This window comes from Pavona decussata, unplaced genomic scaffold (assembly GCF_977016875.1).
Source record: "Pavona decussata unplaced genomic scaffold, jaPavDecu1.1 SCAFFOLD_16, whole genome shotgun sequence".
Classification (NCBI taxonomy): domain Eukaryota; kingdom Metazoa; phylum Cnidaria; class Anthozoa; order Scleractinia; family Agariciidae; genus Pavona; species Pavona decussata.
This window is the reverse complement of record NW_028145439.1, coordinates 1,190,310-1,215,372: the sequence shown is the minus strand read 5'-3', so window position 1 is coordinate 1,215,372 and position 25,063 is coordinate 1,190,310. Positions and strand designations below refer to the sequence as shown.

Below are 25,063 nucleotides of genomic sequence, written 5' to 3'. Positions count from 1 at the left end.
CATTTCTGGGGAACGTTCTGATACTAGACGTCTAGTTGGGTGAATCACTTCTGGATGTATAAATGAGCTTCAGGCCTACGACTACAACTACCAGTATTCACATTACAGTAACATGGCGATAGCAAATTTCACTGAAAATGAAGGAGAAATGAAAACTGAAGAGCTATTTTGCTCAGCAGGTTACAATAGTTATGTATACAGCAGGGTAACAGGCCTTGCGGTTTCCGCGGTGAACATTTTTCTTTCTGTTACTGCATTTCTGGGGAATACTCTGATCCTAGTCGCCCTTCACAAAGAGAATTCGCTGCATCCGCCGTCCAAACTCTTACTTCGCTGTCTGGCGATATCCGACCTCTGCGTTGGTCTTGTTTCGGAGCCCCTCGCTGTCATCTATTGGATGTCTACCATCTTCGAACGTTGGAATTTCTGTCCCCACATATTTGTTTCACTTGTAGTAACAAGTTATATTTTGTGTGGAATGTCTTTGTCGATTATGACCGCAATAAGTGTGGACCGGCTTCTCGCCTTGTCTTTGGGACTCAAATACAGACAAGTTGTGACTTTGAGGCGAACTTACTCGTTTATAACTACGCTTTGTGTAATTTCTATCGTCTTTTCAACGATGTACGTGACAAGTAATGAAATTGCTGCTAGGTACACTCAGATATTGACCACGGTATGTTTAACAACCTCAAGCGCTTCTTTCACAAAAATTTTTCTGAAACTCCGTCAACGCCAAAATGAAGTTCAAGAGTTTAACTTGCCACGTCAATCAAACCAGCTCAACATAGCGCGATACAGAAAGGCAGTTTCTAGTGCACTATGGCTGCAGTTGACGTTAGTTGTTTGTTACTTACCAAACGGTCTGGTTACATTTTTGACGTCCAAAAGTAGAATATCTCCATTTCTTTCTCTGGTCAACAAAATTGGTCTGACTTTAGTTTTCTTAAACTCGTCATTAAACCCGCTTCTTTACTGTTGGAAGATGAGAGAACTGAGGCAAGCTGTTAAGAAGACAATCAAGCAACTTTGGTGTAGTTCGGCTTAACTGAAATTTTCAAAGTAGGCCTACAGTGTGAGAGGAGCAGGAATGGCGTAGTGGTGCCCCACTCCGTGTGTTCCTGGTTCTTTCCTGGAGTTGACGCCATAGGTTAAATATCTGGGTCGTTTTTGTTGGTTCTTGCCTTCGCTCCGATGGTTCAGTTTTCCATTTTTTTAGTCATGTTTTGTGTAATTTCTATCGTCTTTTCAGCGATGTACGTGAAAAGTAATGAAATTTTTCTGAAACACCGTCAACGCCAAACTGCTGTTCAAGAGTTTGAATAAAGTCAGCTCAACATAGCGCGATACAGAAAGGCAGTTTCCTGTGTATTGTGGCTGCAGTTGACATTAGTTGTTTGTTACCTACCAAATGGTGTCTCCATAATTGTGTCGTCTGCAACTGCACGGCCATATCCCTCTCTTGGTATCGTCAGCAAATTCACTTTCACTTTAGTTTTCCTAAACTCGTCATTAAACCCGCTTCTTTACTGCTGGAAGATGAGAGAGGTGAGACAAGCTGTAAAAAGTATTATCAAGCAACTATGGTGCTGTTCGGCTTAACTGAAAGATTCAAAGTAGGCCAACAGTTTTGGGGGAGCTAGGATGGCGCAGTGAGACTCTGCTTATTCCTATGTTAGAGGACATGTTAGATATTTAATTTTCTGAAATAAGACCATCACATATTTTTCACCTTAACGCGCACTTACCTGACCAACGGCTAACGCTGAAACGTCAGCTTATGTATGTCTTACCAGTGGCTAATTTACCTCACCTGTGTAGTAAAAAAAAGAAAAAAGAAAAACCACCACGTCCACCAACCCCCCACAGACGTAGTCCGACAGTTTCTTTATAAACTACCCACCGCTCTCCCCTTTCCAACCGTCTTTATGTTTTGACGTGTGGCATAGTACATGACACACTTGGACCTGTAACGCTGGAGGCCCCGCTTTCAAATCCTCTTTCCTACCACTGACCTAGATTTTAAGCCTTTAGAACTCCAGCCAGCTGTTTCTAGCATTGCGTGCACTCGCTGATTTCACTTATTTCACCAAAAAAGGCCTCCAAAATATGTCTGAACGGGCTTTTGGTTATGCTCCCTCAAAAACTTTCAGACGATTTGTGCCAAAAAATTGTTTTCGTAGCTTTTTTTACCAGGAACTAATCACTTCCTTTGAAAGCTGTGTTACCGATGACAAATATATGTACGCTAAAAGCGAATGACGTTTTCATATATTTCTTATTGCTTCTATATATGCACGTGTAAGTACGAAGTGTTCTGCTCACAATTAATTGGATTTTGCCATGAAATTGAGAATAGCCCCTGAGCGGTCGAGACGTGTTTCAGTTTTAGCGTTTATTTTTTACAGTGAAATCCTTTTCAAATAATTTATTGACTCGAATTTGTAAGCTAAACAAAGCTTTTCTGTATTTAAAGTAAATATTGTGAAATTAGTGAAAAAGCACTTCTTTTTGTCATGACTTTAGGTTTCACGTCAGCCAAGAAACTTTCCATCTTCCGTAAAAAACATCCTTCGATGTCAAAGCTGAGTGCACTTGTAAATATATCTAATGGATGTGGCCGGGAACTTGCCATTTATACAAATTCGATTGCAAAGTGGTCAAGAAGAGTGTTGCAACTGTAGCATTCTAATCAAAGACTTGAGCTAAAAAATTGTTCTTTAATATACTCTTTTTTAGGTATTTTATTGAAAAAGATTAATTTTGAACAATTTGCCTTATAGTGGATTTCTGTGACTGAAATTTTCCAGCTAAAGCGTTTTCCAAAACGATGAATATCTCAGATAAACAAACACTACTAATTTTTTTGCTGTTTTCTTTTTGGTTTTTATCTTTGCCATGCTTAATACATTACAAAATGCAATGCAAGCATTGATTTTCGAGTCGAAGGTAAAAAATGGCGTGAAAACTTAAACGAAATCACGAGGTTTATGCGAAATTAGGTTTCCTCACAAAATACAAGATTGAATGATCAGCTGCTTTAACTATGGATGAAGAAAAGGCAGAAGGTCGAAGAAAAAATTGGATGTTAAAAAGTTAATAGTCCTTAATTACGAAACTATTTTTTAGGACGCCAGAGATGTAGAGCTGGTGATATCAGAACTAAGAGATTATGAATCTATAGCAGAGATTTGAAAAGAGAAAGAGCGAAAAGATAAATTCACTTGGGTTGCAATTTTAGTCTTCTCGGCCATCTTACCTATCCATTATATTTAACGGATAACTGCAGGTGCTTGATGCTCACATTCGTGATTAGCACAACTTGTATGGACTGGCAGAAAGTGTTTTTGGCGGCCAAAAGAGTGGATAGTTTATATTAAGTGCCCGAAGTGATAATAGAATTGAACGAGACACGAACATTTTGAAAAATCAGTCACAAGAATCCCCAGCTCTGTTTTGCAGAAAAGAATTATTTTAATTTAAGAATAAGAGGCAGGGTTTTCTTCTTTATTGCTACGTTGCTATGTGAAAAAAAAAAATGAATATATTTTGCAAAAAGGTACACCTTATTTGAGGAAATTTGACACTTAATTAAAATTCCATAATTTTTATTGATGTTGATGGACGTGGGTAAATTATACAACAGAAGGAAGTGTAACAAGACAACATTGGATTTTAACACCTGCAAAAGCAATGATTATAAGTCAAGCTGGTTGAATTCTGGGTCTATAAATAAGCTTCAGGCCTACGACTACAGCAACCGGTATTCATATTGCAGTGACATGGCGATTGCAAATATCACTGAAAATGGAAGAGAAATGAAATATGAAGAGCTGTTCTGCTCGGCAGATTTAAATAGTGACGCAGACAACAGGTTAAGAAGCCTTGCAGTTTCCGCGGTGAACATTTTTCTGTCTGTTACTGCATTTCTGGGGAATACCCTGATCCTACTCGCCCTTCACAAAGAGGAGCGACCAAACTCCGTCCAAACTCTTGTTTCGCTGTCTGGCGATATCCGACCTCTGTGTTGGTCTTGTTTCGGTGCCCCTCGCTGTCATCTTTTGGATGTCTACCATCTTCGAACGTTGGAATTTTTGTGGAATGTCTTTGTTGATTATGACCGCAATAAGTGTGGACCGGCTTCTCGCCCTGTCGTTGAGACTTGAATACAGACAAGTTGTGACTTTGAGGCGAACTTACATGTTTTTAACTACGTTTTGTGTAATTTCTATCGTCTTTTCAACGATGTACGTGAAAAGTAATGAAATCGCTGTTCAGTACAGTCAGATATTGACCACGGTATGTTTAACAACCTCAAGCGTTTCTTTCACAAAAATTTTTCTGAAACTCCGTCAACGCCAAAATGAAGTTCAAGAGTTTGAATTGTCAAGCCAATCAAGTCAGCTCAAAATAGCGCGATACAGAAAGGCAGTTTCCTGTGCACTGTGGCTGCAGTTGACGTTAGTTGTTTGTTACCTACCAAACGGTCTGGTAACATTTTTGACGACCAAAAGTAGAATATCTCCATTTCTTTCTCTGGTCAACAAAATTTCACTAACTTTTGTTTTCTTAAACTCGTCATTAAACCCGCTTCTTTACTATTGGAAAATGAGAGAAGGGAGGCAAGCTGTTAAGAAGAAAATCAAGGAACTGAAATTTGCAAAGTAGGCCTACAGTGTGAGTGGAGCAGCAATGGCGTAGTGGTACCCCACCCCGTGTGTTCCTGGTTCTTTCCCGGAGTTGACGACATAGGTTAAACTGATCTGGGTCGTTTTCGTTGGTTCTTGTCCTTGCTGCGATATTTTAGTTTTCTTCCCTCCACAAAGCAGGGAGGGGACAGGACCCCTCAGACCCTCCCCCTGCATTTGCCAATGCAAGTTGCTGTGGAAATATAACGGGACCAAGTAGTGGGTCACAAGCAACGAAAGAAAAAAATCACGTTGCAGTCATATTAGTATACTTTAATGTAAATATATAAAACATTTATTTTCGAACTGCGGATGAAAGGTCAAGTAGAAGAAAGATCCTCGCAGTTACTACGCAACTTAAGGAGTTGCGAAAAGAAAGCCTGAAATAAATTCAGGCTTGAACGGGATTCGACTGACCCATGACCTCTGCGATGCCGGTGTAGTGCTCTACAAACTGAGCTATCAAGCCAACTGGGAGCTGGTCATATTATGGGTTCGTAATATACTACAAGCTCGGTCCACAATATTGGCGTCTGTAATTACTAGCGAGAGGAAAGTGTCTGCAGAAATCGTTGGGGATAAACTGTGGGATGTAAAACTTTATTTTACGTGTACAAAGTTGATCATGGAAGTCCAACATGCAGTTAAGATTGGAAATTTGTGAGTATTTTCAACATTAGACAAAGGCTTGAAATTAAGAAATTGGGAGCGGGATTTTCCTCCTTATTTTTATGTTAGAGATTTAATTTTCTGAAATAGGTTTATCTGATTTTTCGAGATGACACTATAGCTAGTTTCCAATAATGTAGTCGTTTTTATTTGATTCATGGAATAATTAAATACACAGAAGTTGGACGTCATTTACGTGTAACAATATCGATTTTGTCTCTAACAAAAAGCAGCGATAATATGTGGAGCTATGAATAAGCGAATGATCATCACAGTTATGTAAGCAACATAGCAGCTGCGAAAAGAAAGCCTGAAAAAAAAAATCAGGCTTGAACGGGATTCAAACCCATGACCTCTGCGATACCGGTGCAGTGCTCTACCAATAGGCCATTTCCGAGTTGTGTGAACCTCATTATGGAAGCGAGGGTAAATGCAAAACTTTTCATATAAAAATTAGTTCTGTTTGCATATGAATGAAAACTATTTTTCATAATAAAAGCTTTGCACTTAGCCTCGCTTTCATAATAAGGTCCAATGGAACTCGGAGATCGCCTATTAAGCTATCAAGCTAACTGGGAGCTGATCATTTTGTGAATTGATAATGTACCCGTAGAGGTGATGAGATGAGGGTGAATATATCAAATGCATGAATTTTCATACATTCACTTTCAATATGTAGAGCTGCTGGTGCAAATATGTACTTTGGACCCGTGAGTACAAAGTGAGATATTCAATGATATCAAACAGGACCATTTTTTTTTTATTAGAATATTTTGTTAGAGTTAGTATTTACAAGAAACAGTAACAGTAAACTATACAAAGTACATATAGACAGTAGCGTTTTACAAGATATTTTGAAGTATATACGTAAGTTACAATAGATTTTATGTACGGTACATATGTATATTATCATACTTACAGGGGAAAGAAAAAAACAAGTAACGACAAAAATCACGTGTTTAAAGAAAAAAATAATTACAAAAAAAATTCCATATATTTCAGTGAATTTAGTAACTTTGTTGTTTTGAATAGCAATTCCTCTTTGTATATTAACTTTTTGTATTAAGAGTGACAGAAAACTGTCGAAACAGTTTTTCATCGTGTAAGCATTTGCAATATATGGAGAATTTTGCGAGAAGGAGTGTGTAGTTTAAAGCGTACATGTGCATCTTATTGTCAAAAATTCCATATAAAATCATGCTGTTTGATAATGTGATATTTTCCTTAGTTTTACTGGACCACCAGTTTTGAAATAAATTCCAAAAAGATAAAGTTAAAAAGCAGTGTAAGAACATGTGATCTAAAGAATGCCTGTCAGTGAGACATTGAGGGCATATGTCATTATCTGAAATTTTGGCTTTAAAAAGGCTAACTTTTGTTGGAAGAATATTATGAATGATCTTATATTGGAACATTGATATCTTTATGTCATTTTTTATCTGAAAGGGTAAGTCATAAACTCTGTTTAGGGGGGGGGGGGGTGGGGGGGGGGTAAAAAAAGTGTTTTTTATCATAACGGAGTATACGTTTTTGGTAGAGATAATGTTTATTTTGTTATCATTTTCCGACAATTGCCGGGGAGTTCTTTTTATTGCTAATTTCCGTTTAGTCGAAATAGAATTGATCAATCCAAAATATAAAGTAAACGGCGCTTCAAGATGAAATTTTTCGGAGAATTGATTAAAAGACAGGAAATTTCCGTCATTTTGTAGAAGGTCTTCAATACGTAGAATATATTTTTTTCGAACCAATCTTTATAAAAACGCGTTTTACCTTCGATTTTTATGTTGCGGTTGTTCCAAATTATTTCATCGTGGGGAGATGTGTCGTTTTGAAAGGCCTGTTTTGTGCTTTGCCACTGTTTCAAGACTTCACGATAAAAGCTTGGGAGGTGGTTCATTTGCAGAGAATTGACGTTGAATAGGACCATGTGGTAACAACGAAACTGTTGAAATACTGCTTTCATGTTAAGCAGATTAAACTGATGACACACCATCATTTGACAAGCCTTGCATGCGCAGTGTCAGTAAACAGTTTCTGTCCATTGCGTTTTAAAAAGATACTCTGATCCTAGTCGCCCCTCACAAGTATTCTTCACTTCATCCACGTTCTCGCTTCATTCTCCAGTGTTGAATAACATGAACCCCAGAGTCAAACTTTGATAACGTTTCGTGCATGATATACATAAATCTGACTTCTGAATGAGACTAATATACAATATACTCTGGTATATTGCGCCCTGAAAGAATTTTACACTTGGTGTGTTAACAACCGCCTCACTCCACATCCTGGCAAGTGCGATGTAATGTTACTCTCCAAAGCTCGGCATATTGGTCCGCTGCCTTCCATTTATATTGGCAAGTCCATTATTGAATACAAGGCTACGGCCAGCCTTCTGGGTGTTACCTTGGATCAAAACATGAGCTGGATACCTGATCTGAAAGAAGTCATTAAAAACTTTGCAACCAAATTGAGCCTCCTGAAGAAATCCAAGTTTCTACACAGTCAAAACAAAATCGTGCATGGTATACGTAGATCTGACTGGTAAATGAGAGATCCCTATTTTGGAAATTCAAATCATAATCTCCCTAACATTAGCACTGTTTAGCATATGTTTACTTCCTTCTGTTGTATAATTTACCCATGTCCATCAACATAAATAAAAATTATGGAATTTTAATTAAATGTCAAATTTCCAAAAATAAGATGTACCTTTTTGCAAAATATATTCATTTTTTTTTCACATAGCAACGTAGCAATAAAAGAAGAAAACCCTGCCTCTAATTCTTAAATTAAAATAATTCTTTTGTGCAAAACAGAGCTGGGGATTCTTGTGACTGATTTTTCAAAACGTTCGTGTCTCGTTCAATTCCATTATCACTTCGGGCTCTTAATATTAACTATCCACTCTTTTGGCCGCCAAAAACACTTTCTGCCAGTCCATACAAGTTGTGCTAATCACGAATGTGAGCATCAAGCACCTGCAGTTATCCGTTAAATATAATGGAGTTGTAAGATGGCCGAGAAGACTAAAATTGCAACCCAAGTGGATTTAACTTTTCGCTCTTTCTCTTTCCGACTCTTTGCTAAAGATTCATAATCTCTTAGTTCTGATATCACCAGCTCTACATCTCATGCGTCCTAAAAAATAGTTTCCTAATTAAGAACTATTAACTTTTTAACATACAATTTGTTCTTCGATCTTCTGCCTTCTCTTCATCCATAGTTAAAGCAGCTGATCATTCAATCTTGTATTTTGTGAGGAAACCTAACTTCGCATAAACCTCGTGATTTCGTTTAGGTTTTCACGCCATTTTTTACTTTCGACTCGAAAATCAATGCTTGTATTGCATTTTGTAATGTATGCAGCATGGCAAAGATAAAAATCAAAAACCAAACAGCAAAAAAATAAGTAGTGTCTGTTTATCTGGGATATTCATCGTTTTGGAAAACGCTTTACCTGGAAAAGTTCAGTCACAGAAAGCCCTTACAAGACAAATTGTTCAAAATTAATCTTTTTCAATAAAATACTTAAAAAAGAGTGTAAAGAACAATTTTTTAGCTCAAGTCTTTGATTAGAATGCTACAGTTGCAACACTCTTCTTGACCACTTTCCAATCGAATTTGTATAAATGTCAAGTTCCCGGCCACATTCATCAGTTAGATATACTTACAAGTGGTGACTCAGCTTTGACATCGCAGGATGTTTTTTACGGAAGATGGAAAGTTTCTTGGCGGAAGTAAAACCTAAAGTCATGACAAAACAAAGTGCTTTTTCACTAATTTCACAATATTTACTTTAAATACAGAAAAGCTTTGTTTAGCTTACAAATTCGAGTCAATAAATTATTTGAAAAGGATTTCACTGTAAAAAATAAACGCTAAAACCGAAACACGTCTCGACCGCTCAGTGGCTATTCTCAATTTTATGGCAAAATCCAATTGATTGTGAGCAGAACACTAAGTACTTACACATGCTTATATAGAAGCAATAAGAAATATGAAAACGTCATTCGCTTTTAGCGTACATAGATTTGTCATCGGTACAACAGCTTTCAAAGGAAGTGATTAGTCCCTGGTAAAAAAAAAGCTACAAAAACAATTTTGTGGCACATATCATCTGAAAGTTTTTGAGGGAGCATAACCAAAAGCCCGTTCAGACATATTTTGGAGGCCTTTTTTGGTGAAATAAGTGAAATCAGCGAGTGCACGCAATGCTAGAAACAGCTGGCTGGAGTTCTAAAGGCTTAAAATCTAGGTCAGTGGTAGGAAAGAGGATTTGAAAGCGGGGCCTCCAGCGTTACAGGTCCAAGTGTGTCATGTACTATGCCACACGTCAAAACATAAAGACGGTTGGAAAGGGGAGAACGGTGGGTAGTTTATAAAGAAACTGTCGGGCTACGTCTGTGGGGGGTGGGTGGACGTGGTGGTTTTTCTTTTTTCTTTTTTTTTACTACACAGGTGAGATAAATTAGCCACTGGTAAGACATACATAAGCTGACGTTTCAGCGTTAGCCCTTGGTCAGGTAAGTGCGCGTTAAGGTAAAAAATATGTGATGGTCCTATTTCAGAAAATTAAATCTCTAACATGTCCTCTAACATAGGAATAAGCAGAGTCTCACTGCGCCATCCTAGCTCCCCCAAAACTGTTGGCCTACTTTGAATCTTTCAGTTAAGCCGAACAGCACCATAGTTGCTTGATAATACTTTTTACAGCTTGTCTCACCTCTCTCATCTTCCAACAGTAAAGAAGCGGGTTTAATGACGAGTTTAGGAAAACTAAAGTGAAAGTAAATTTGCTGACGATACCAAGAGAGGGATATGGCCGTGCACTTGCAGACGACACAATTAAGAACACACCATTTGGTAGGTAACAAAGAACTAATGTCAATTGCAGCCACAGTGAACTGGAAACTGCTTTTCTGAATCGCGCTATGTTGAGCTGACTTGATTGGCTTGACAATTCAAACTCTTGAACTTCATTTTGGCGTTGACGGAGTTTCAGAAAAATTTTTGTGTAAGAAACACTAGAGGTTGTTAAACATACGGTGGTCAATATCTGACTGTACTTAACAGCGATTTCATTACTTTTCACGTACATCGTGGAAAAGACGATAGAAATTACACAAAGCGTAGTTAAAAACATGTACGTTCGCCTCAAAGTTACAACTTGTCTGTATTTTAGTCCCAACGACAGGGCGAGAAGCCGGTCCACACTTATTGCGGTCATAATCAACAAAGACATTCCACACAAAATATAACCTGTTACTATAAGTGAAACAAATATGTGGCGACAGAAATCCCAACCTTCGTAGATGGTAGACATCCAAAAGATGACAGCGAGGGGCTCCGAAACAAGACCAACACAGAGGTCAGATATCGCCAGAGCGCGAAGTAGGAGTTTGGACGGTGGATGAAGCGAATTCTCTTTGTGAAGGGCGACCAGGATCAGAGAATTCCCCAGGAATGCCGTAACAGACAGAAAAATGTTCACCGCAGAAACCGCAAGGCCTGTTACCCTGCTGTACTCAAAACTATTGTAACCTGCTGAGCAGAACAGCTCTTCATTTTTCAGTTCTCCTTCATTTTCAGTGAAATTTGCTATCGCCATGTTAATTACTGCAATGTAAATACTGGTAGTTGTAGTCGTAGGCCTGAAGCTCATTTATACATCCAGAAGAGTGAGAAGTGATTCACCCAGCTAGGCGTCTAGTATCAGAACGTTCCCCAGAAATGTAGTAATGAACAGAAAAATGTCCAAAGACACTACAAGGTTTGTCAACTGTCTATTTACAATCGCCATGTTCTTGTCAAATGCCGAATATCTGTACTGAGTTGCATTCAAAGACCTCAAGCCTACATATTACAATTCAGTATCCGCCCAGCAGCACGTAGATTATCGCTTTTTTATGTGACAAAATCAATACTGTTAGCGCTTTCATCCGGCTGTGTATTTTGTCTCTTTCATAAAGTCAAATAAGAACGAGAGGATTATTTGACACATTATTAAAAGAAAACAATTGCAGAAAATTTATTTTTTTTATTAAAATCCCTTCTTCCGTTTTTCAAGAAATTTCTTGCGCGATAGCCGATAATATCAATAGTCTAGCAAGTCTCGTAAGCTTGTGATTGTTTTAATTGTGTAGCAACTGCTTTTTTTTTTAGGGTTTGGCGGTATTATTCTGTTGTTTGTTCTATTCGGTTTTCTAGAAGGGTTGTAAGCCAATCGTGTGAGACGTGAGAGCTGCAAAAATAGCCCCTGAAAATCATTTTCCTGCTTAATTTTGATTACATTCATGAATTTCTTACTTAATGTTAAAATAAACTTTTCATGTTTAACATCCGCAAACAAATTTCTGCATCTTTTGTGCGCCCATCTTCTTGTCATCGTTAATTACGACTGTGAGAAGAGAACACTTGTAGTTATGTTAACACAGATGCAAGATATCCGGGGAGAGTTTTTCAGATAAGGATTTTATTTTCTATTTTGCTGTTGCTCGCAGCGTAAGGGTAAAGAACTGCTTCAAATATATATTAAAAAAAAAAAAACACTTCTGGTAGACAACAGATCGATCTCCTTTATGTGACTCAGACATGAATGTTTCTCGTTTTAACAAATGTACTTTTTTTTGTACCTAGCCTAACATTCTCATTGAAAACTGAAATTTTAGAAACTGACGGATATTGGCTTTTTTGACGAACAAACATTGATTGTTGTGAATTGGTAAATTGTCATACACACGTTAATCATGCCTTTGCTTAACATAGCGGACAAAATTTCACATATCTACCTACCTACCGGAGCTACTTTTCTGAAGAAAAAAAGGCATTCAATTTATAAATTTGGTCTAGTAGAATTTGAAGAGCAGTTAAAATTGGCTCAGAATTTCTTCAGTGACAGAAAATATAATGTTAAGCAAGGGCTTAGATGTTAGATGTCTGAGTCACATAAAGGAGATCGATCTGTTTTCTACCAGAAGTTTTTTTTTTTTTTAACATATATTTGAAGAAGCTCTTTACCCTTAAGCTCCGAGCAACAGCAAAGCGAAAAAAAATCTTTATGTGCCATATTTTCCTCGGATATCTTGCATCTGTGATTACATAACTACAACTGTTCTCTTCTCACAGTCGTAATAACCGATGACAAGAAGATGGGCGCACAAAAGATGCTGAAATTTGTTTACGGATGCAAAACTTGAAAAGTTTATTTTAACATTAAGTAAGAAATTCATGAATGTAATCAAAATTAAGCAGGAAAATGATTTTTGGGGGCTATTTTTGCAGCTCTCACACGATGGGCTTACAACCCTTCTAAAAAACCGAATAGTACAAACAACAGAAAAATACCCCCAACCCTAAAAAAAATAGTTTTAGCTACACAATTAAAACAATTAAAGGCTTACGAGAGTTGCTAGACTATTGATATCATCGGCCTTTGCCAATAAAAAGTTTTTCTTGAAAAACGGAAGAGGGGATTTTGATAAAAAATAAATTTTCTGCAATTGTTTTTTTTTTTTAATAATATGTCAAATAATCCTCTCGTTCTTATTTGACTTTATGAAAGAGACAAAATACACAGCCGGATGGAAGTGTAACAGTAATGATTTTGTCACATAAAAAAGCGATAATCTACGTGCCGCTGGGCGGATACTGAATTGTAATATGTAGGCTTAAGGTATTTGAGTGCAACTCAGTACAGATATTCGGCATTTGACAGGAACGTGGCGATTGTCAATAGACAGTTGACAAACCTTGTAGTGTCTTTAAACATTTTTCTGTACTTTATTACATTTCTGGGGAACGTTCTGATACTAGACGCCTAGCTGGGTGAATCACTTCTGGATGTACAAATGAGCTTCAGGCCTACGACTACAACTACCAGTATTCACATTGCAGTAACATGGCGATAGCAAATTTCACTGAAAATGAAGGAGAAATGAAAAATGAAGAGCTGTTTTGCTCAGCAGGTTACAATAGTTATGTATACAGCTGGGTAACAGGACTTGCGGTTTCCGCGGTGAACATTTTTCCGTCTGTTACTGCATTTCTGGGGAATACTCTGATCCTAGTCGCCCTTCACAAAGAGAATTCACTTCATCCGCCGTCCAAACTCTTACTTCGCTGTCTGGCGATATCCAACCTCTGCGTTGGTCTTGTTTCGGAGCCCCTCGCTGTCATCTATTGGATGTCTACCATCTTCGAACGTTGGAATTTCTGTCACCACATATTTGTTTCACTTGTAGTAACAAGTTATATTTTGTGTGGAATGTCTCTGTCGATTATCACCGCAATAAGTGTGGACCCGCTTCTCACCTTGTCTTTGGGACTCAAATACAGACAAGTTGTGACTTTGAGGCGAACGTACACGTTTATAACTACGCTTTGTGTAATTTCTATCGTCTTTTCAACGTTGTACGTGAAAAGTAATGAAATTGCTGCTAGGTACATTCAGATATTGACCACGGTATGTTTAACAACCTCAAGCGTTTCTTTCACAAAAATTTTTCTGAAACTCCGTCAACGCCAAAATGAAGTTCAAGAGTTAAAATTGCCAAGTCAATCAAACCAGCTCAACATAGCGCGATACAGAAAGGCAGTTTCCAGTGCACTATGGCTGCAGTTGACGTTAGTTGTTTGTTACTTACCGGTCTGGTAATATTTTTGACGTCCAAAAGTAGAATATCTCCATTTCTTTCTCTGGTCAACAAAATTGGTCTGACTTTTGTTTTCTTAAACTCGTCTTTAAACCCGCTTCTTTACTGTTGGAAGATAAGAGAACTGAGGCAAGCTGTTAAGAAGACAATCAAGCAACTTTGGTGTAGTCCGGCTTAACTGAAATTTTCAAAGTACGCCTACAGTGTGAGGGGAGCAGGAATGGCGCAGTGGTGCCCCACCCCGTGTGTTCCTGGTTCTTTCCCGGAGTTGACGCCATAGGTTAAATATCTGGGTCGTTTTTGTTGCTTCTTGTCTTCGCTCCGATGGTTCAGTTTTCCATTTTTTTAGTCATGTTTTTTTGTAATTTCTATCGTCTTTTCAACGATGTACGTGAAAAGAAATGAAATTTTTCTGAAACACCGTCAACGCCAAACTGCTGTTGAAGAGTTTGAAGTTCCAAGCCAATCAAGTCAGCTGAACATTGCGCGATACAGAGAGGCAGTGTCCTGTGCATTGTGGCTGCAATTTACATTAGTTGTTTGTTACCTACCAAATGGTGTGTTCATAATTGTGTCGACTGCAAGTGCACGGCCATATCCCTCTCTTCTTATCAAATTTACTTACACTTTAGTTTTCCTAAACTCGTCATTAAACCCGCTTCTTTACTGCTGGAAGATGAGAGAGGTGAGGCAAGCTGTAAAGAGTATTATTAAGCAACTATTGTGCTGTTCGGCTTAACTGAAATGTGCAAAGTAGGCCAACCGTTTTGGATGAGCTGGGATGGCGCATTTCTATTTATTGATATATTTAATCTATTTAAAAATTTCATAAACACTTACTGATGAAATAATGAAGATTTCTTTTTAAATATTTAAAGCTGAGATCCTGCTTATTTTTTTTTATGTTAGAGGACATGTTAGAGATTTAATTTTCTGAAATAGGTACATCACATATTTTTCGCGTCAACGCGCCCCTACCTGACCAAGGGCTAACGATGGAACGTGACCTTATGTATCTCTTAACAGTGGCTAACTTACCTAATCAAAGCAGTTAATAAAACCATCACTTCCCCCCTCCCCCACAGACGCAACTCCACAATTTCTTCAGAAACTACCCCTTCCCCCCTCATTCCAACCGTCTTTAGGTTTTGGCGTGGCATAGTAGATGAGACACGTAACACCGGAGGTCCCGATTTCAAATCCTCTTTCATACCAATGACTGAGTTTTTGAGTCCTTGGAACTCTTCAATTCAACATTCGGTCGCTTTGGCAGTAAATAGGGGTTCTTGAATATGTATCTCTTCAACAAGTCTTGCAGCCAAGCCTTTCTCAAGTAGATTCATTTTAGGAAAGGGCCTTAGAGGACCTTTGTAATGCCCACATTATAAATACCCAATCAAAGAAGATCAGTCGCACAATTAAATCGTCATACGTGTTACCTTTTCGTGGCCGAAAAAATAAGTTTTAAAAATTAATCAACTCGGGAAAGTGTTGACTGAAGGAATTAAAACAGATAGAGGATCATAGAGGCTCCTAATAACGTGATTTGGCCTATTTCATGGGGGTCTCATTGCATGGGAAATTGAAACATAAGAATCTTTAATTAAAGAATCTGAGAACGTCACTTAAGGCAACAGGACTTTGCTTGTTGTCCTATATATGGCGTATTTCTGCTTTACTTGCGAATAGCAAAGCCTTTCTATAGGCGTTTGTGACTTGACACACTGACGTCAAATAATTTAAAGGGGGAAACAGCATTCGCTACCAGTTCCCTTTCACGTCGTCCGCGATGCCAATGTCTGGATTCTTGCTGCCTCAGGTCTAAATTATATTGTACAGCAGCGATAACGCCGAAGCGCACGCAATAACTCGCAAATGTTTTCCTTGGGGGAGGGGGAGACCAGCTTTTTCTGGCATTGTGTTCACTCGCTGATTTAACCTTTTTCATAAAAATCACAAATTTCTCCAAAATATGCCTGAACGGGCTTTTGGTTATGATTCCTCAAAAACTTTCAAATAATATGTGACCAAAATTGTGTTTGTGCCTTATTTTACCAGGAAATTGTCGCTTCCTCAGGAAGCTGTTTTTGAGGTAAAAATATATGGATATACGCTAAAAGCGAAAGAGGTTTTCATACTTCTTATTGCTTTTATATATGCACGTGTAAATACTTAGTGTTCTGCTGATAATTAATTGCATTTTTATTTATATATATACATGTTAGCCTTGAAATTGAGATAGGCCGCTGAGCGGTCAAGATTTCTTTCTTTTTTAGCTTTATTTTTACAGTGAAATGCTTTTTAAATAATTTATTGACTCGAATTTGTAAGCTAAACAAAGCTTTTCTGTATTTAAGGTAAATATTGCGAAATTAGTGCAAAGCACTTTTTTTTGTCTTAACTTTACGTTTTCCGTCCACAAATAAACTTTCCATCTTCCGTAAAAAAACATCCTACGATGTCAAAGCTGAATGTATTTGTAAATATATCTAATGAATGTGGCCGGGAACTTGCCATTTATACAAATTCGATTACAAAGTGGTCAAGAAGAGTGTTGCAACTGAGGCATTCTAATTAAAGACTAAAAATAATGATTAAAAAATGTTCTTTATACTCCTTTTTAAGTATTTTATCGAAAAAGATTAATTTTGAACAATTTGCCTGATAATGGATTTCGGTGACTCAACTTTTCCATCTAAAGCATTTTCCAAAAACGACGAATATCCTAGTTAAACAAACGCTACTCATTTTTGTTGTTGTTGTTGTTGTTTTGTTTTTGATTTTTATCTTTGCCGTGCTGCAAACGTAACAAAATACAATACAAGCACAGGTTTTCAGTCGAAGGTAAAAAATGGCGTGGAAACCCAAACGAAACCACGATGCTTATATGAAATTAGGATTTCTCACAAGAAATACAAGAGTGAATGATTAGGTACTTTAAAGGGGAAGTATCATGGGGTTTTTGGTATATTTTGTTAAAAATAATGAAATGAGACCTTCAATCAGCTGCCAAATAATTCTAGAATGACGAGAGGAAAGAAATCAGCCCAATTCTTAAAAGGAAAAACTCCTGATCTGTTCTAGTGCATTTTGGAAACGAAAATGCGAGAAAATGAAATACATTAGCCTAACATGTTTCAAGTTTCCGGCAATTCATACCGGCCTACTCTGTCTCTGGCCAGAGGTACTAATCGACAGATTTATTAGTTTTATTACACTGGGGCGATGATTTATGACAAACTTGACAATTATTTCTTTATTTCTTTGTTTCTGCTGACAGACAAACATTTTTGGCTTTTGAAATGACTGCAAATTTGCGTGATACTTCCCCTTTAACTATGAATAAGTAAGAGGCAGAAGATTGGAGAACAAATTGTATGTTAAAAAATTAACAGTTCTTAATAAAGAAATTATTTTTGAAGAAAGTCAGAGATTTAGAGCTTGCGATCACAGAGCTAAGAGATTATGAATCTTTAGCAAAGAGTCGAAAAGAGCAACAGCGAAAAGATAAATTCGCTTGGGTTGAAATTTTAGTCTTCTCGGCCATCCTACGACTCCATGATATTTAACGTATAACTGTAGGTGCTTCATGCTCACATTCGTGATTAGCACCGACAGGAAAACGCAACTTTTATGGATTGTCAGGAAGTGTTTTTGGCGCCAAATATGTGGATAGTTTATTCCTCGCGAAGCGAGGGCCGAAGGCCCGAGCGTAGCGAGGTTAATAAATTTGTCGGGCCGAAGGCCCGCCGAAGGCTGCGCTCGGGAGCTAAGCCGTGCGAATTCGAGCCGAACATATATTTATATATATGTATGTATGTATGTTTATATATTTCCGTGAAGGTGTCCGTGCTGTTGCCTGGCAACAGTGCGCAAACAAAGTATGAATGACGTCAGACTGTCTGGCGTCGTCTGAAAAAAATTTGCATACATCGGAAAAAATATGCGTGCATGATCAAATTTCAGCTGCAATGTTCATCAATATTCACTGGATACAGAACTATCTCTCCAGAATCTTTTCCCTTTCTTTTAAAAATCTTTTTTTGTGAAAGATTGAATTGAAGAAATTACACGTTTTTTGGCCGCGGTAAAATAATTTTCCGTGGGAAATAAATTCATCGAACACGACAGCGCTGCACGCCCGTTGTACATTACGTCGCGTCAGAAATAGATTTTCAACCGCAGAATGACGTCAGACTGTCTGCCGTCGTGTGGAGCACAATTTGCATACATCGGAAAAAATATGCGTGCATGATCAAATTTCAACTGCAATGTTCATCAATATTCACTGGATACAGAACTATCTCTCCACAATATTTTCCCTTTCTTTTAGAAATCTTTTTTGTGAAAGATTGCATTGAAGAAAATACACGTTTGTGGACGCGGTTAAATAATTTTCCGTGGGAAATAAATTCATCGAACACGACAGCGCTGCACGCCCGTTGTACATTACGTCGCGTCAGAAATAGATTTTCAACCGCAAACTAGCCTGTGGAACTACGAAAAGACCATGCTCATAAAAAAATTCCTATGCCCCTTTTACGTAATCTCCTCATTTGATGCTACAGTACGAGTAAGGAGGGTTTTCCACCCAGCCCCAGCTTCGCGAGGTTTTGCGAGTCACGTATTTCTAGTTTTAAGTGCCCGAAGCGATAATGGAATTGAACGAGACACGAACGTTTTGAAAAATCAGTAACAAAAATCCCCAGCTCTGTTTTGCACCGAAGAATTATTTTTAAGAACTTGAAGGAGAGTTTTCCTCTTTATTGTAACGTTGCCATTTAAAAAAAATGAATGTATTTTTAAAAGGTACATCTCTTTTTCGGAAATTAGACATTTAATTATAATTCCATAATTTTTATTTGGGCTCATGGACGTCGGTAAATCATACAACAGGAGGAAGTGTAATTAAACAATATTTGATTTTCACACCTGCAAAAGCAATGAATATACGTCAAGTTGGGTGAATTCTGGTTCTATAAATAAGCTTCAGGCCTACGGCTACAACTAAAAGTATTCATATTGCAGTAACATGGCCATAGCAAATTTCACTGAAAATGGAGGAGAAATGAAAAAAGAAGAGCTGTTCTGCTCAGCAGGTTACAATAGTTTTGAATACAACAGGGTAACAGGTCTTGCGGTTTCCGCGGTGAACATTTTTCTGTCTGTTACTGCGTTTCTGGGGAATACTCTGATCCTAGTCGCCCTTCACAAAGAGAATTCGCTTCATCCGCCGTCCAAACTCTTACTTCGCTGTCTGGCGATATCTGACCTCTGTGTTGGTCTTGTTTCGGAGCCCCTCGCTGTCATCTTTTGGATGTCTACCATCTTCGAACATTGGAATTTCTGTCGCCACATATTTGTTTCACTTGTAGTAACAGGTTATATTTTGTGTGGAATGTCTTTGTTGATTATGACCGCAATAAGTGTGGACCGGCTTCTCGCCCTGTCGTTGGGACTCAAATACAGACAAGTTGTGACTTTGAGGCGAACTTACATGTTTTTAACTACGCTATGTGTAATTTCTATCGTCTTTTCCACGATGTACGTTAAAAGTAATGAAATCGCTGTTAAGTACAGTCAGATATTGACCACGGTATGTTTAACAACCTCTAGTGTTTCTTACACAAAAATTTTTCTGAAACTCCGTCAACGCCAAAATGAAGTTCAAGAGTTTGAATTGTCAAGCCAGTCAAGTCAGCTCAACATAGCGCGCTACAGAAAGGCAGTTTCCAGTTCACTGTGGCTGCAATTGACATTAGTTCTTTGTTACCTACCAAATGGTGTGTTCTTAATTGTGTCGTCTGCAAGTGCACGGCCATATCCCTCTCTTGGTATCGTCAGCAAATTTACTTTCACTTTAGTTTTCCTTAACTCGTCATTAAACCCGCTTCTTTACTGCTGGAAGATGAGAGAGGTGAGACAAGCTGTCAAAAGTATTATCAAGCAACTATGGTGCTCTTCGGCTTAACTGAAAGATTCAAAGTAGGCCAACAGTTTTGGGGGAGCTAGGATGGCGCAGTGAGACTCTGCTTATTCCTATGTTAGAGGACATGTTAGAGATTTAATTTTCTGAAATAGGACCATCACATATTTTTCACCTTAACGCGCACTTACCTGACCAAGGGCTAACGCTGAAACGTCAGCTTATGTATGTCTTACCAGTGGCTAATTTACCTCACCTGTGTAGTAAAAAAAAGAAAAAAGAAAAACCACCACGTCCACCCACCCCCCACAGACGTAGTCCGACAGTTTCTTTATAAACTACCCACCGCTCTCCCCTTTCCAACCGTCTTTATGTTTTGACGTGTGGCATAGTACATGACACACTTGGACCTGTAACGCTGGAGGCCCCGCTTTCAAATCCTCTTTCCTACCACTGACCTAGATTTTAAGCCTTTAGAACTCCAGCCAGCTGTTTCTAGCATTGCGTGCACTCGCTGATTTCACTTATTTCACCAAAAAAGGCCTCCAAAATATGTCTGAACGGGCTTTTGGTTATGCTCCCTCAAAAACTTTCAGATGATATGTGCCACAAAATTGTTTTTGTAGCTTTTTTTACCAGGAACTAATCACTTCCTTTGAAAGCTGTTTTACCGATGACAAATATATGTACGCTAAAAGCGAATGACGTTTTCATATATTTCTTATTGCTTCTATATATGCACGTGTAAGTACTAAGTGTTCTGCTCACAATTAATTGCATTTTGCCATGAAATTGAGAATAGCCCCTGAGCGGTCGAGACGTGTTTCAGTTTTAGCGTTTATTTTTTACAGTGAAATCCTTTTCAAATAATTTATTGACTCGAATTTGTAAGCTAAACAAAGCTTTTCTGTATTTAAAGTAAATATTGTGAAATTAGTGAAAAAGCACTTTTTTTTTGTCATGACTTTAGGTTTTACGTCCGCCAAGAAACTTTCCATCTTCCGTAAAAAACATCCTGCGATGTCAAGGCTGAATGCACTTGTAAATATCTCTAATGAACGTGGCCGGGAACTTGACATTTATACAAATTCGATTGGAAAGTGGTCAAGAAGAGTGTTGCAACTGTAACATTCTAATCAAAGACTTGAGCTAAAAAATTGTTCTTTATACTCTTTTTTAAGTATTTTATTGAAAAAGATTAATTTTGAACAATTTGCTTTGTAAGGGCTTTCTGTGACTGAACTTTTCCAGCTAAAGCGTTTTCCACAACGATGAATATCCCAGATAAACAAACACTACTAATTTTTTTGCTGTTTTCTTTTTGGTTTTTATCTTTGCCATGCTGAATACATTACAAAATGCAATGCAAGCATTGATTTTCGAGTCGAAGGTAAAAAATGGCGTGAAAACTTTAACGAAATCACGAGGTTTATGCGAAATTAGGTTTCCTCACAAAATTCAAGATTGAATGATCAGCTGCTTTAACTATGGATGAAGAAAAGGCAGAAGGTCGAAGAAAAAATTGGATGTTAAAAAGTTAATAGTCCTTAATTACGAAACTATTTTTTAGGACGCCAGAGATGTAGAGCTGGCAATCTCAGAACTAAGAGATTATGATTCTATAGCAGAGATTTGAAAAGAGAAAGAGCGAAAAGTTAAATCCACTTGGGTTGCAATTTTAGTCTTCTCGGCCATCTTACAACTCCATTATATTTAACGGATAACTGCAGGTGCTTGATGCTCACATTCGTGATTAGCACAACTTGTATGGATTGGCAGAAAGTGTTTTTGGTGGCCAAAAGAGTGGATAGTTTATATTAAGAGCCCGAAGTGATAATAGAATTGAACGAGACACGAACATTTTGAAAAATCAGTCACAAGAATCCCCAGCTCTGTTTTGCACAAAAGAATTATTTCAATTTAAGAATAAGAGGCAGGGTTTTCTTCTTTATTGCTACGTTGCTATGTGAAAAAAAAAATGAATATATTTTGCAAAAAGGTACACCTTATTTGAGGAAATTTGACACTTAATTAAAATTCCATAATTTTTATTGATGTTGATGGACGTGGGTAAATTATACAACAGAAGGAAGTGTAACAAGACAACATTGGATTTTAACACCTGCAAAAGCAATGATTATAAGTCAAGCTGGTTGAATTCTGGGTCTATAAATAAGCTTCAGGCCTACGACTACAACAACCGGTATTCATATTGCAGTGACATGGCGATAGCAAATATCACTGAAAATGGAAGAGAAATGAAATATGAAGAGCTGTTCTGCTCGGCAGATTTAAATAGTGACGCAGACAACAGGTTAAGAAGCCTTGCAGTTTCCGCGGTGAACATTTTTCTGTCTGTTACTGCATTTCTGGGGAATACCCTGATCCTACTCGCCCTTCACAAAGAGGAGCGACCAAACTCCGTCCAAACTCTTGTTTCGCTGTCTGGCGATATCCGACCTCTGTGTTGGTCTTGTTTCGGTGCCCCTCGCTGTCATCTTTTGGATGTCTACCATCTTCGAACGTTGGAATTTTTGTGGAATGTCTTTGTTGATTATGACCGCAATAAGTGTGGACCGGCTTCTCGCCCTGTCGTTGAGACTTGAATACAGACAAATTGTGACTTTGAGGCGAACTTACATGTTTTTAACTACGTTTTGTGTAATTTCTATCGTCTTTTCAACGATGTACGTGAAAAGTAATGAAATCGCTGTTAAGTACAGTCAGATATTGACCACGGTATGTTTAACAACCTCAAGCGTTTCTTACACAAAAATTTTTCTGAAACTCCGTCAACGCCAAAATGAAGTTCAAGAGTTTGAATTGTCAAGCCAATCAAGTCAGCTCAAAATAGCGCGATACAGAAAGGCAGTTTCCTGTGCACTGTGGCTGCAGTTGACGTTAGTTGTTTGTTACCTACCAAACGGTCTGGTAACATTTTTGACAACCAAAAGTAGAATATCTCCATTTCTTTCTCTGGTCAACAAAATTTCACTAACTTTTGTTTTCTTAAACTCGTCATTAAACCCGCTTCTTTACTATTGGAAAATGAGAGAAGGGAGGCAAGCGGTTAAGAAGAAAATCAAGCAACTTTGGTGCAGTTCGGCTTAACTGAAATTTGCAAAGTAGGCCTACAGTGTGAGGGGAGCAGGAATGGCGTAGTAGTACCCCACCCTGTGTGTTCCTGGTTCTTTCCCGGAGTTGACGACATAGGTTAAACTGATCTGGGTCGTTTTCGTTGGTTCTTGTCCTTGCTGCGATATTTTAGTTTTCTTCCCTCCACAAAGCAGGGAGGGGACAGGACCCCTCAGACCCTCCCCCTGCATTTGCCAATGCAAGTTGCTGTGGAAATATAACGGGACCAAGTAGTGGGTCACAAGCAACGAAAGAAAAAAATCACGTTGCAGTCATATTAGTATACTTTAATGTAAATATATAAAACATTTATTTTCGAACTGCGGATGAAAGGTCAAGTAGAAGAAAGATCCTCGCAGTTACTACGCAACTTAAGGAGTTGCGAAAAGAAAGCCTGAAATAAATTCAGGCTTGAACGGGATTCGACTGACCCATGACCTCTGCGATGCCGGTGCAGTGCTCTACCAACTGAGCTATCAAGCCAACTGGGAGCTGGTCATATTATGAGTTCGTAATATACTACAAGTTCGGTCCACAATATTGGCGTCTGTAATTACTAGCGAGAGGAAAGTGTCTGCAGAAATCGTTGGGGATAAACTGTGGGATGTAAAACTTTATTTTACGTGTACAAAGTTGATCATGGAAGTCCAACATGCAGTTAAGATTGGAAATTTGTGAGTATTTTCAACATTAGACAAAGGCTTGAAATTAAGAAATTGGGAGCGGGATTTTCCTCCTTATTTTTATGTTAGAGATTTAATTTTCTGAAATAGGTTTATCTGATTTTTCGAGATGACACTAGTTTCCAATAATGTAGTCGTTTTTATTTGATTCATGGAATAATTAAATACACAGAAGTTGGACGTCATTTACGTGTAACAATATCGATTTTGTCTCTAACAAAAAGCAACGATAATATGTGGAGCTATGAATAAGCGAATGATCATCACAGTTATGTAAGCAACATAGCAGCTGCGAAAAGAAAGCCTGAAAAAAAATCAGGCTTGAACGGGATTCAAACCTATGACCTCTGCGATACCGGTGCAGTGCTCTACCAATAGACCATTTCCGAGTTGTGTGAACCTCATTATGGAAGCGAGGCTAAATGCAAAACTTTTCATATAAAAATTAGTTCTGTTTGCATATAAATGAAAACTATTTTTCATAATAAAAGCTTTGCACTTAGCCTCGCTTTCATAATAAGGTCCAATGGAACTCGGAGATCGCCTATTAAGCTATCAAGCTAACTGGGAGCTGATCATTTTGTGAATTGATAATGTACCCGTAGAGGTGATGAGATGAGGGTGAATATATCAAATGCATGAATTTTCATACATTCACTTTCAATATGTAGAGCTGCTGGTGCAAATATGTACTTTGGACCCGTGAGTACAAAGTCAGATATTCAATGATATTAAACAGGACCATTTTTTTTTTATTAGAATATTTTGTTAGAGTTAGTATTTACAAGAAACAGTAACAGTAAACTATACAAAGTACATATAGACAGTAGCGTTTTACAAGATATTCTGAAGTATATACGTAAGTTACAATAGATTTTATGTACGGTACATATGTATATTATCATACTTACAGGGGAAAGAAAAAACAAGTACCGACAAAAGTAACGTGTTTAAAGAAAAAAAATAATTACAAAAAAAATTCCATATATTTCAGTGAATTTAGTAAGTTTGTTGTTTTGAATAGCAATTCCTCTTTGTATATTAACTTTTTCTATTAAGAGTGACAGAAAACTGTCGAAACATAGTTTTTCATCGTGTAAGCATTTGCAATATATGGAGAATTTTCCGAGAAGGAGTGTGTAGTTTAAAGCGTACATGTGCATCTTATTGTCAAAAATTCCATATAAAATCATGCTGTTTGATAATGTGATATTTTCCTTAGTTTTACTGGACCACCAGTTTTGAAATAAATTCAAAAAAGATAGAGTTAAAGAGCAGTGTAAGAACATGTGATCAAAAGAATGCCTG

At 37.8% G+C, this 25,063-nt stretch overlaps 3 protein-coding genes across 3 annotated transcripts; 2 read left to right on the top strand and 1 right to left on the bottom strand.

Annotated features, from left to right (window-relative positions):
* Positions 1 to 112: 112 nt before the first annotated feature.
* On the top strand, positions 113 to 1,048 carry LOC146487221 (melanocyte-stimulating hormone receptor-like). The gene has a single exon (XM_085084845.1). The coding sequence runs from the start codon at positions 113 to 115 to the stop codon at positions 1,046 to 1,048; it is 936 nt and encodes a 311-aa protein (XP_084940971.1).
* Positions 1,049 to 9,367: 8,319 nt separating this feature from the next.
* Positions 9,368 to 10,968, bottom strand: LOC146487220 (melanocortin receptor 4-like). Its single transcript, XM_085084833.1, has one exon. The coding sequence runs from the start codon at positions 10,966 to 10,968 to the stop codon at positions 10,030 to 10,032; it is 939 nt and encodes a 312-aa protein (XP_084940959.1). The 3' UTR covers positions 9,368 to 10,029.
* An 8,075-nt stretch (positions 10,969 to 19,043) lies between these two features.
* On the top strand, positions 19,044 to 20,970 carry LOC146487219 (putative G-protein coupled receptor 45). Its single transcript, XM_085084824.1, has one exon. The coding sequence runs from the start codon at positions 19,044 to 19,046 to the stop codon at positions 19,980 to 19,982; it is 939 nt and encodes a 312-aa protein (XP_084940950.1). The 3' UTR covers positions 19,983 to 20,970.
* Positions 20,971 to 25,063: the final 4,093 nt, after the last annotated feature.

Coding starts and splice junctions, on each gene's coding strand:
- LOC146487220 (XM_085084833.1), bottom strand. CDS start 10,968: ATGGCGATAGCAAATTTCACTGAAAATGAAGGAGAACTGAAAAATGAA.
- LOC146487221 (XM_085084845.1), top strand. CDS start 113: ATGGCGATAGCAAATTTCACTGAAAATGAAGGAGAAATGAAAACTGAA.
- LOC146487219 (XM_085084824.1), top strand. CDS start 19,044: ATGGCCATAGCAAATTTCACTGAAAATGGAGGAGAAATGAAAAAAGAA.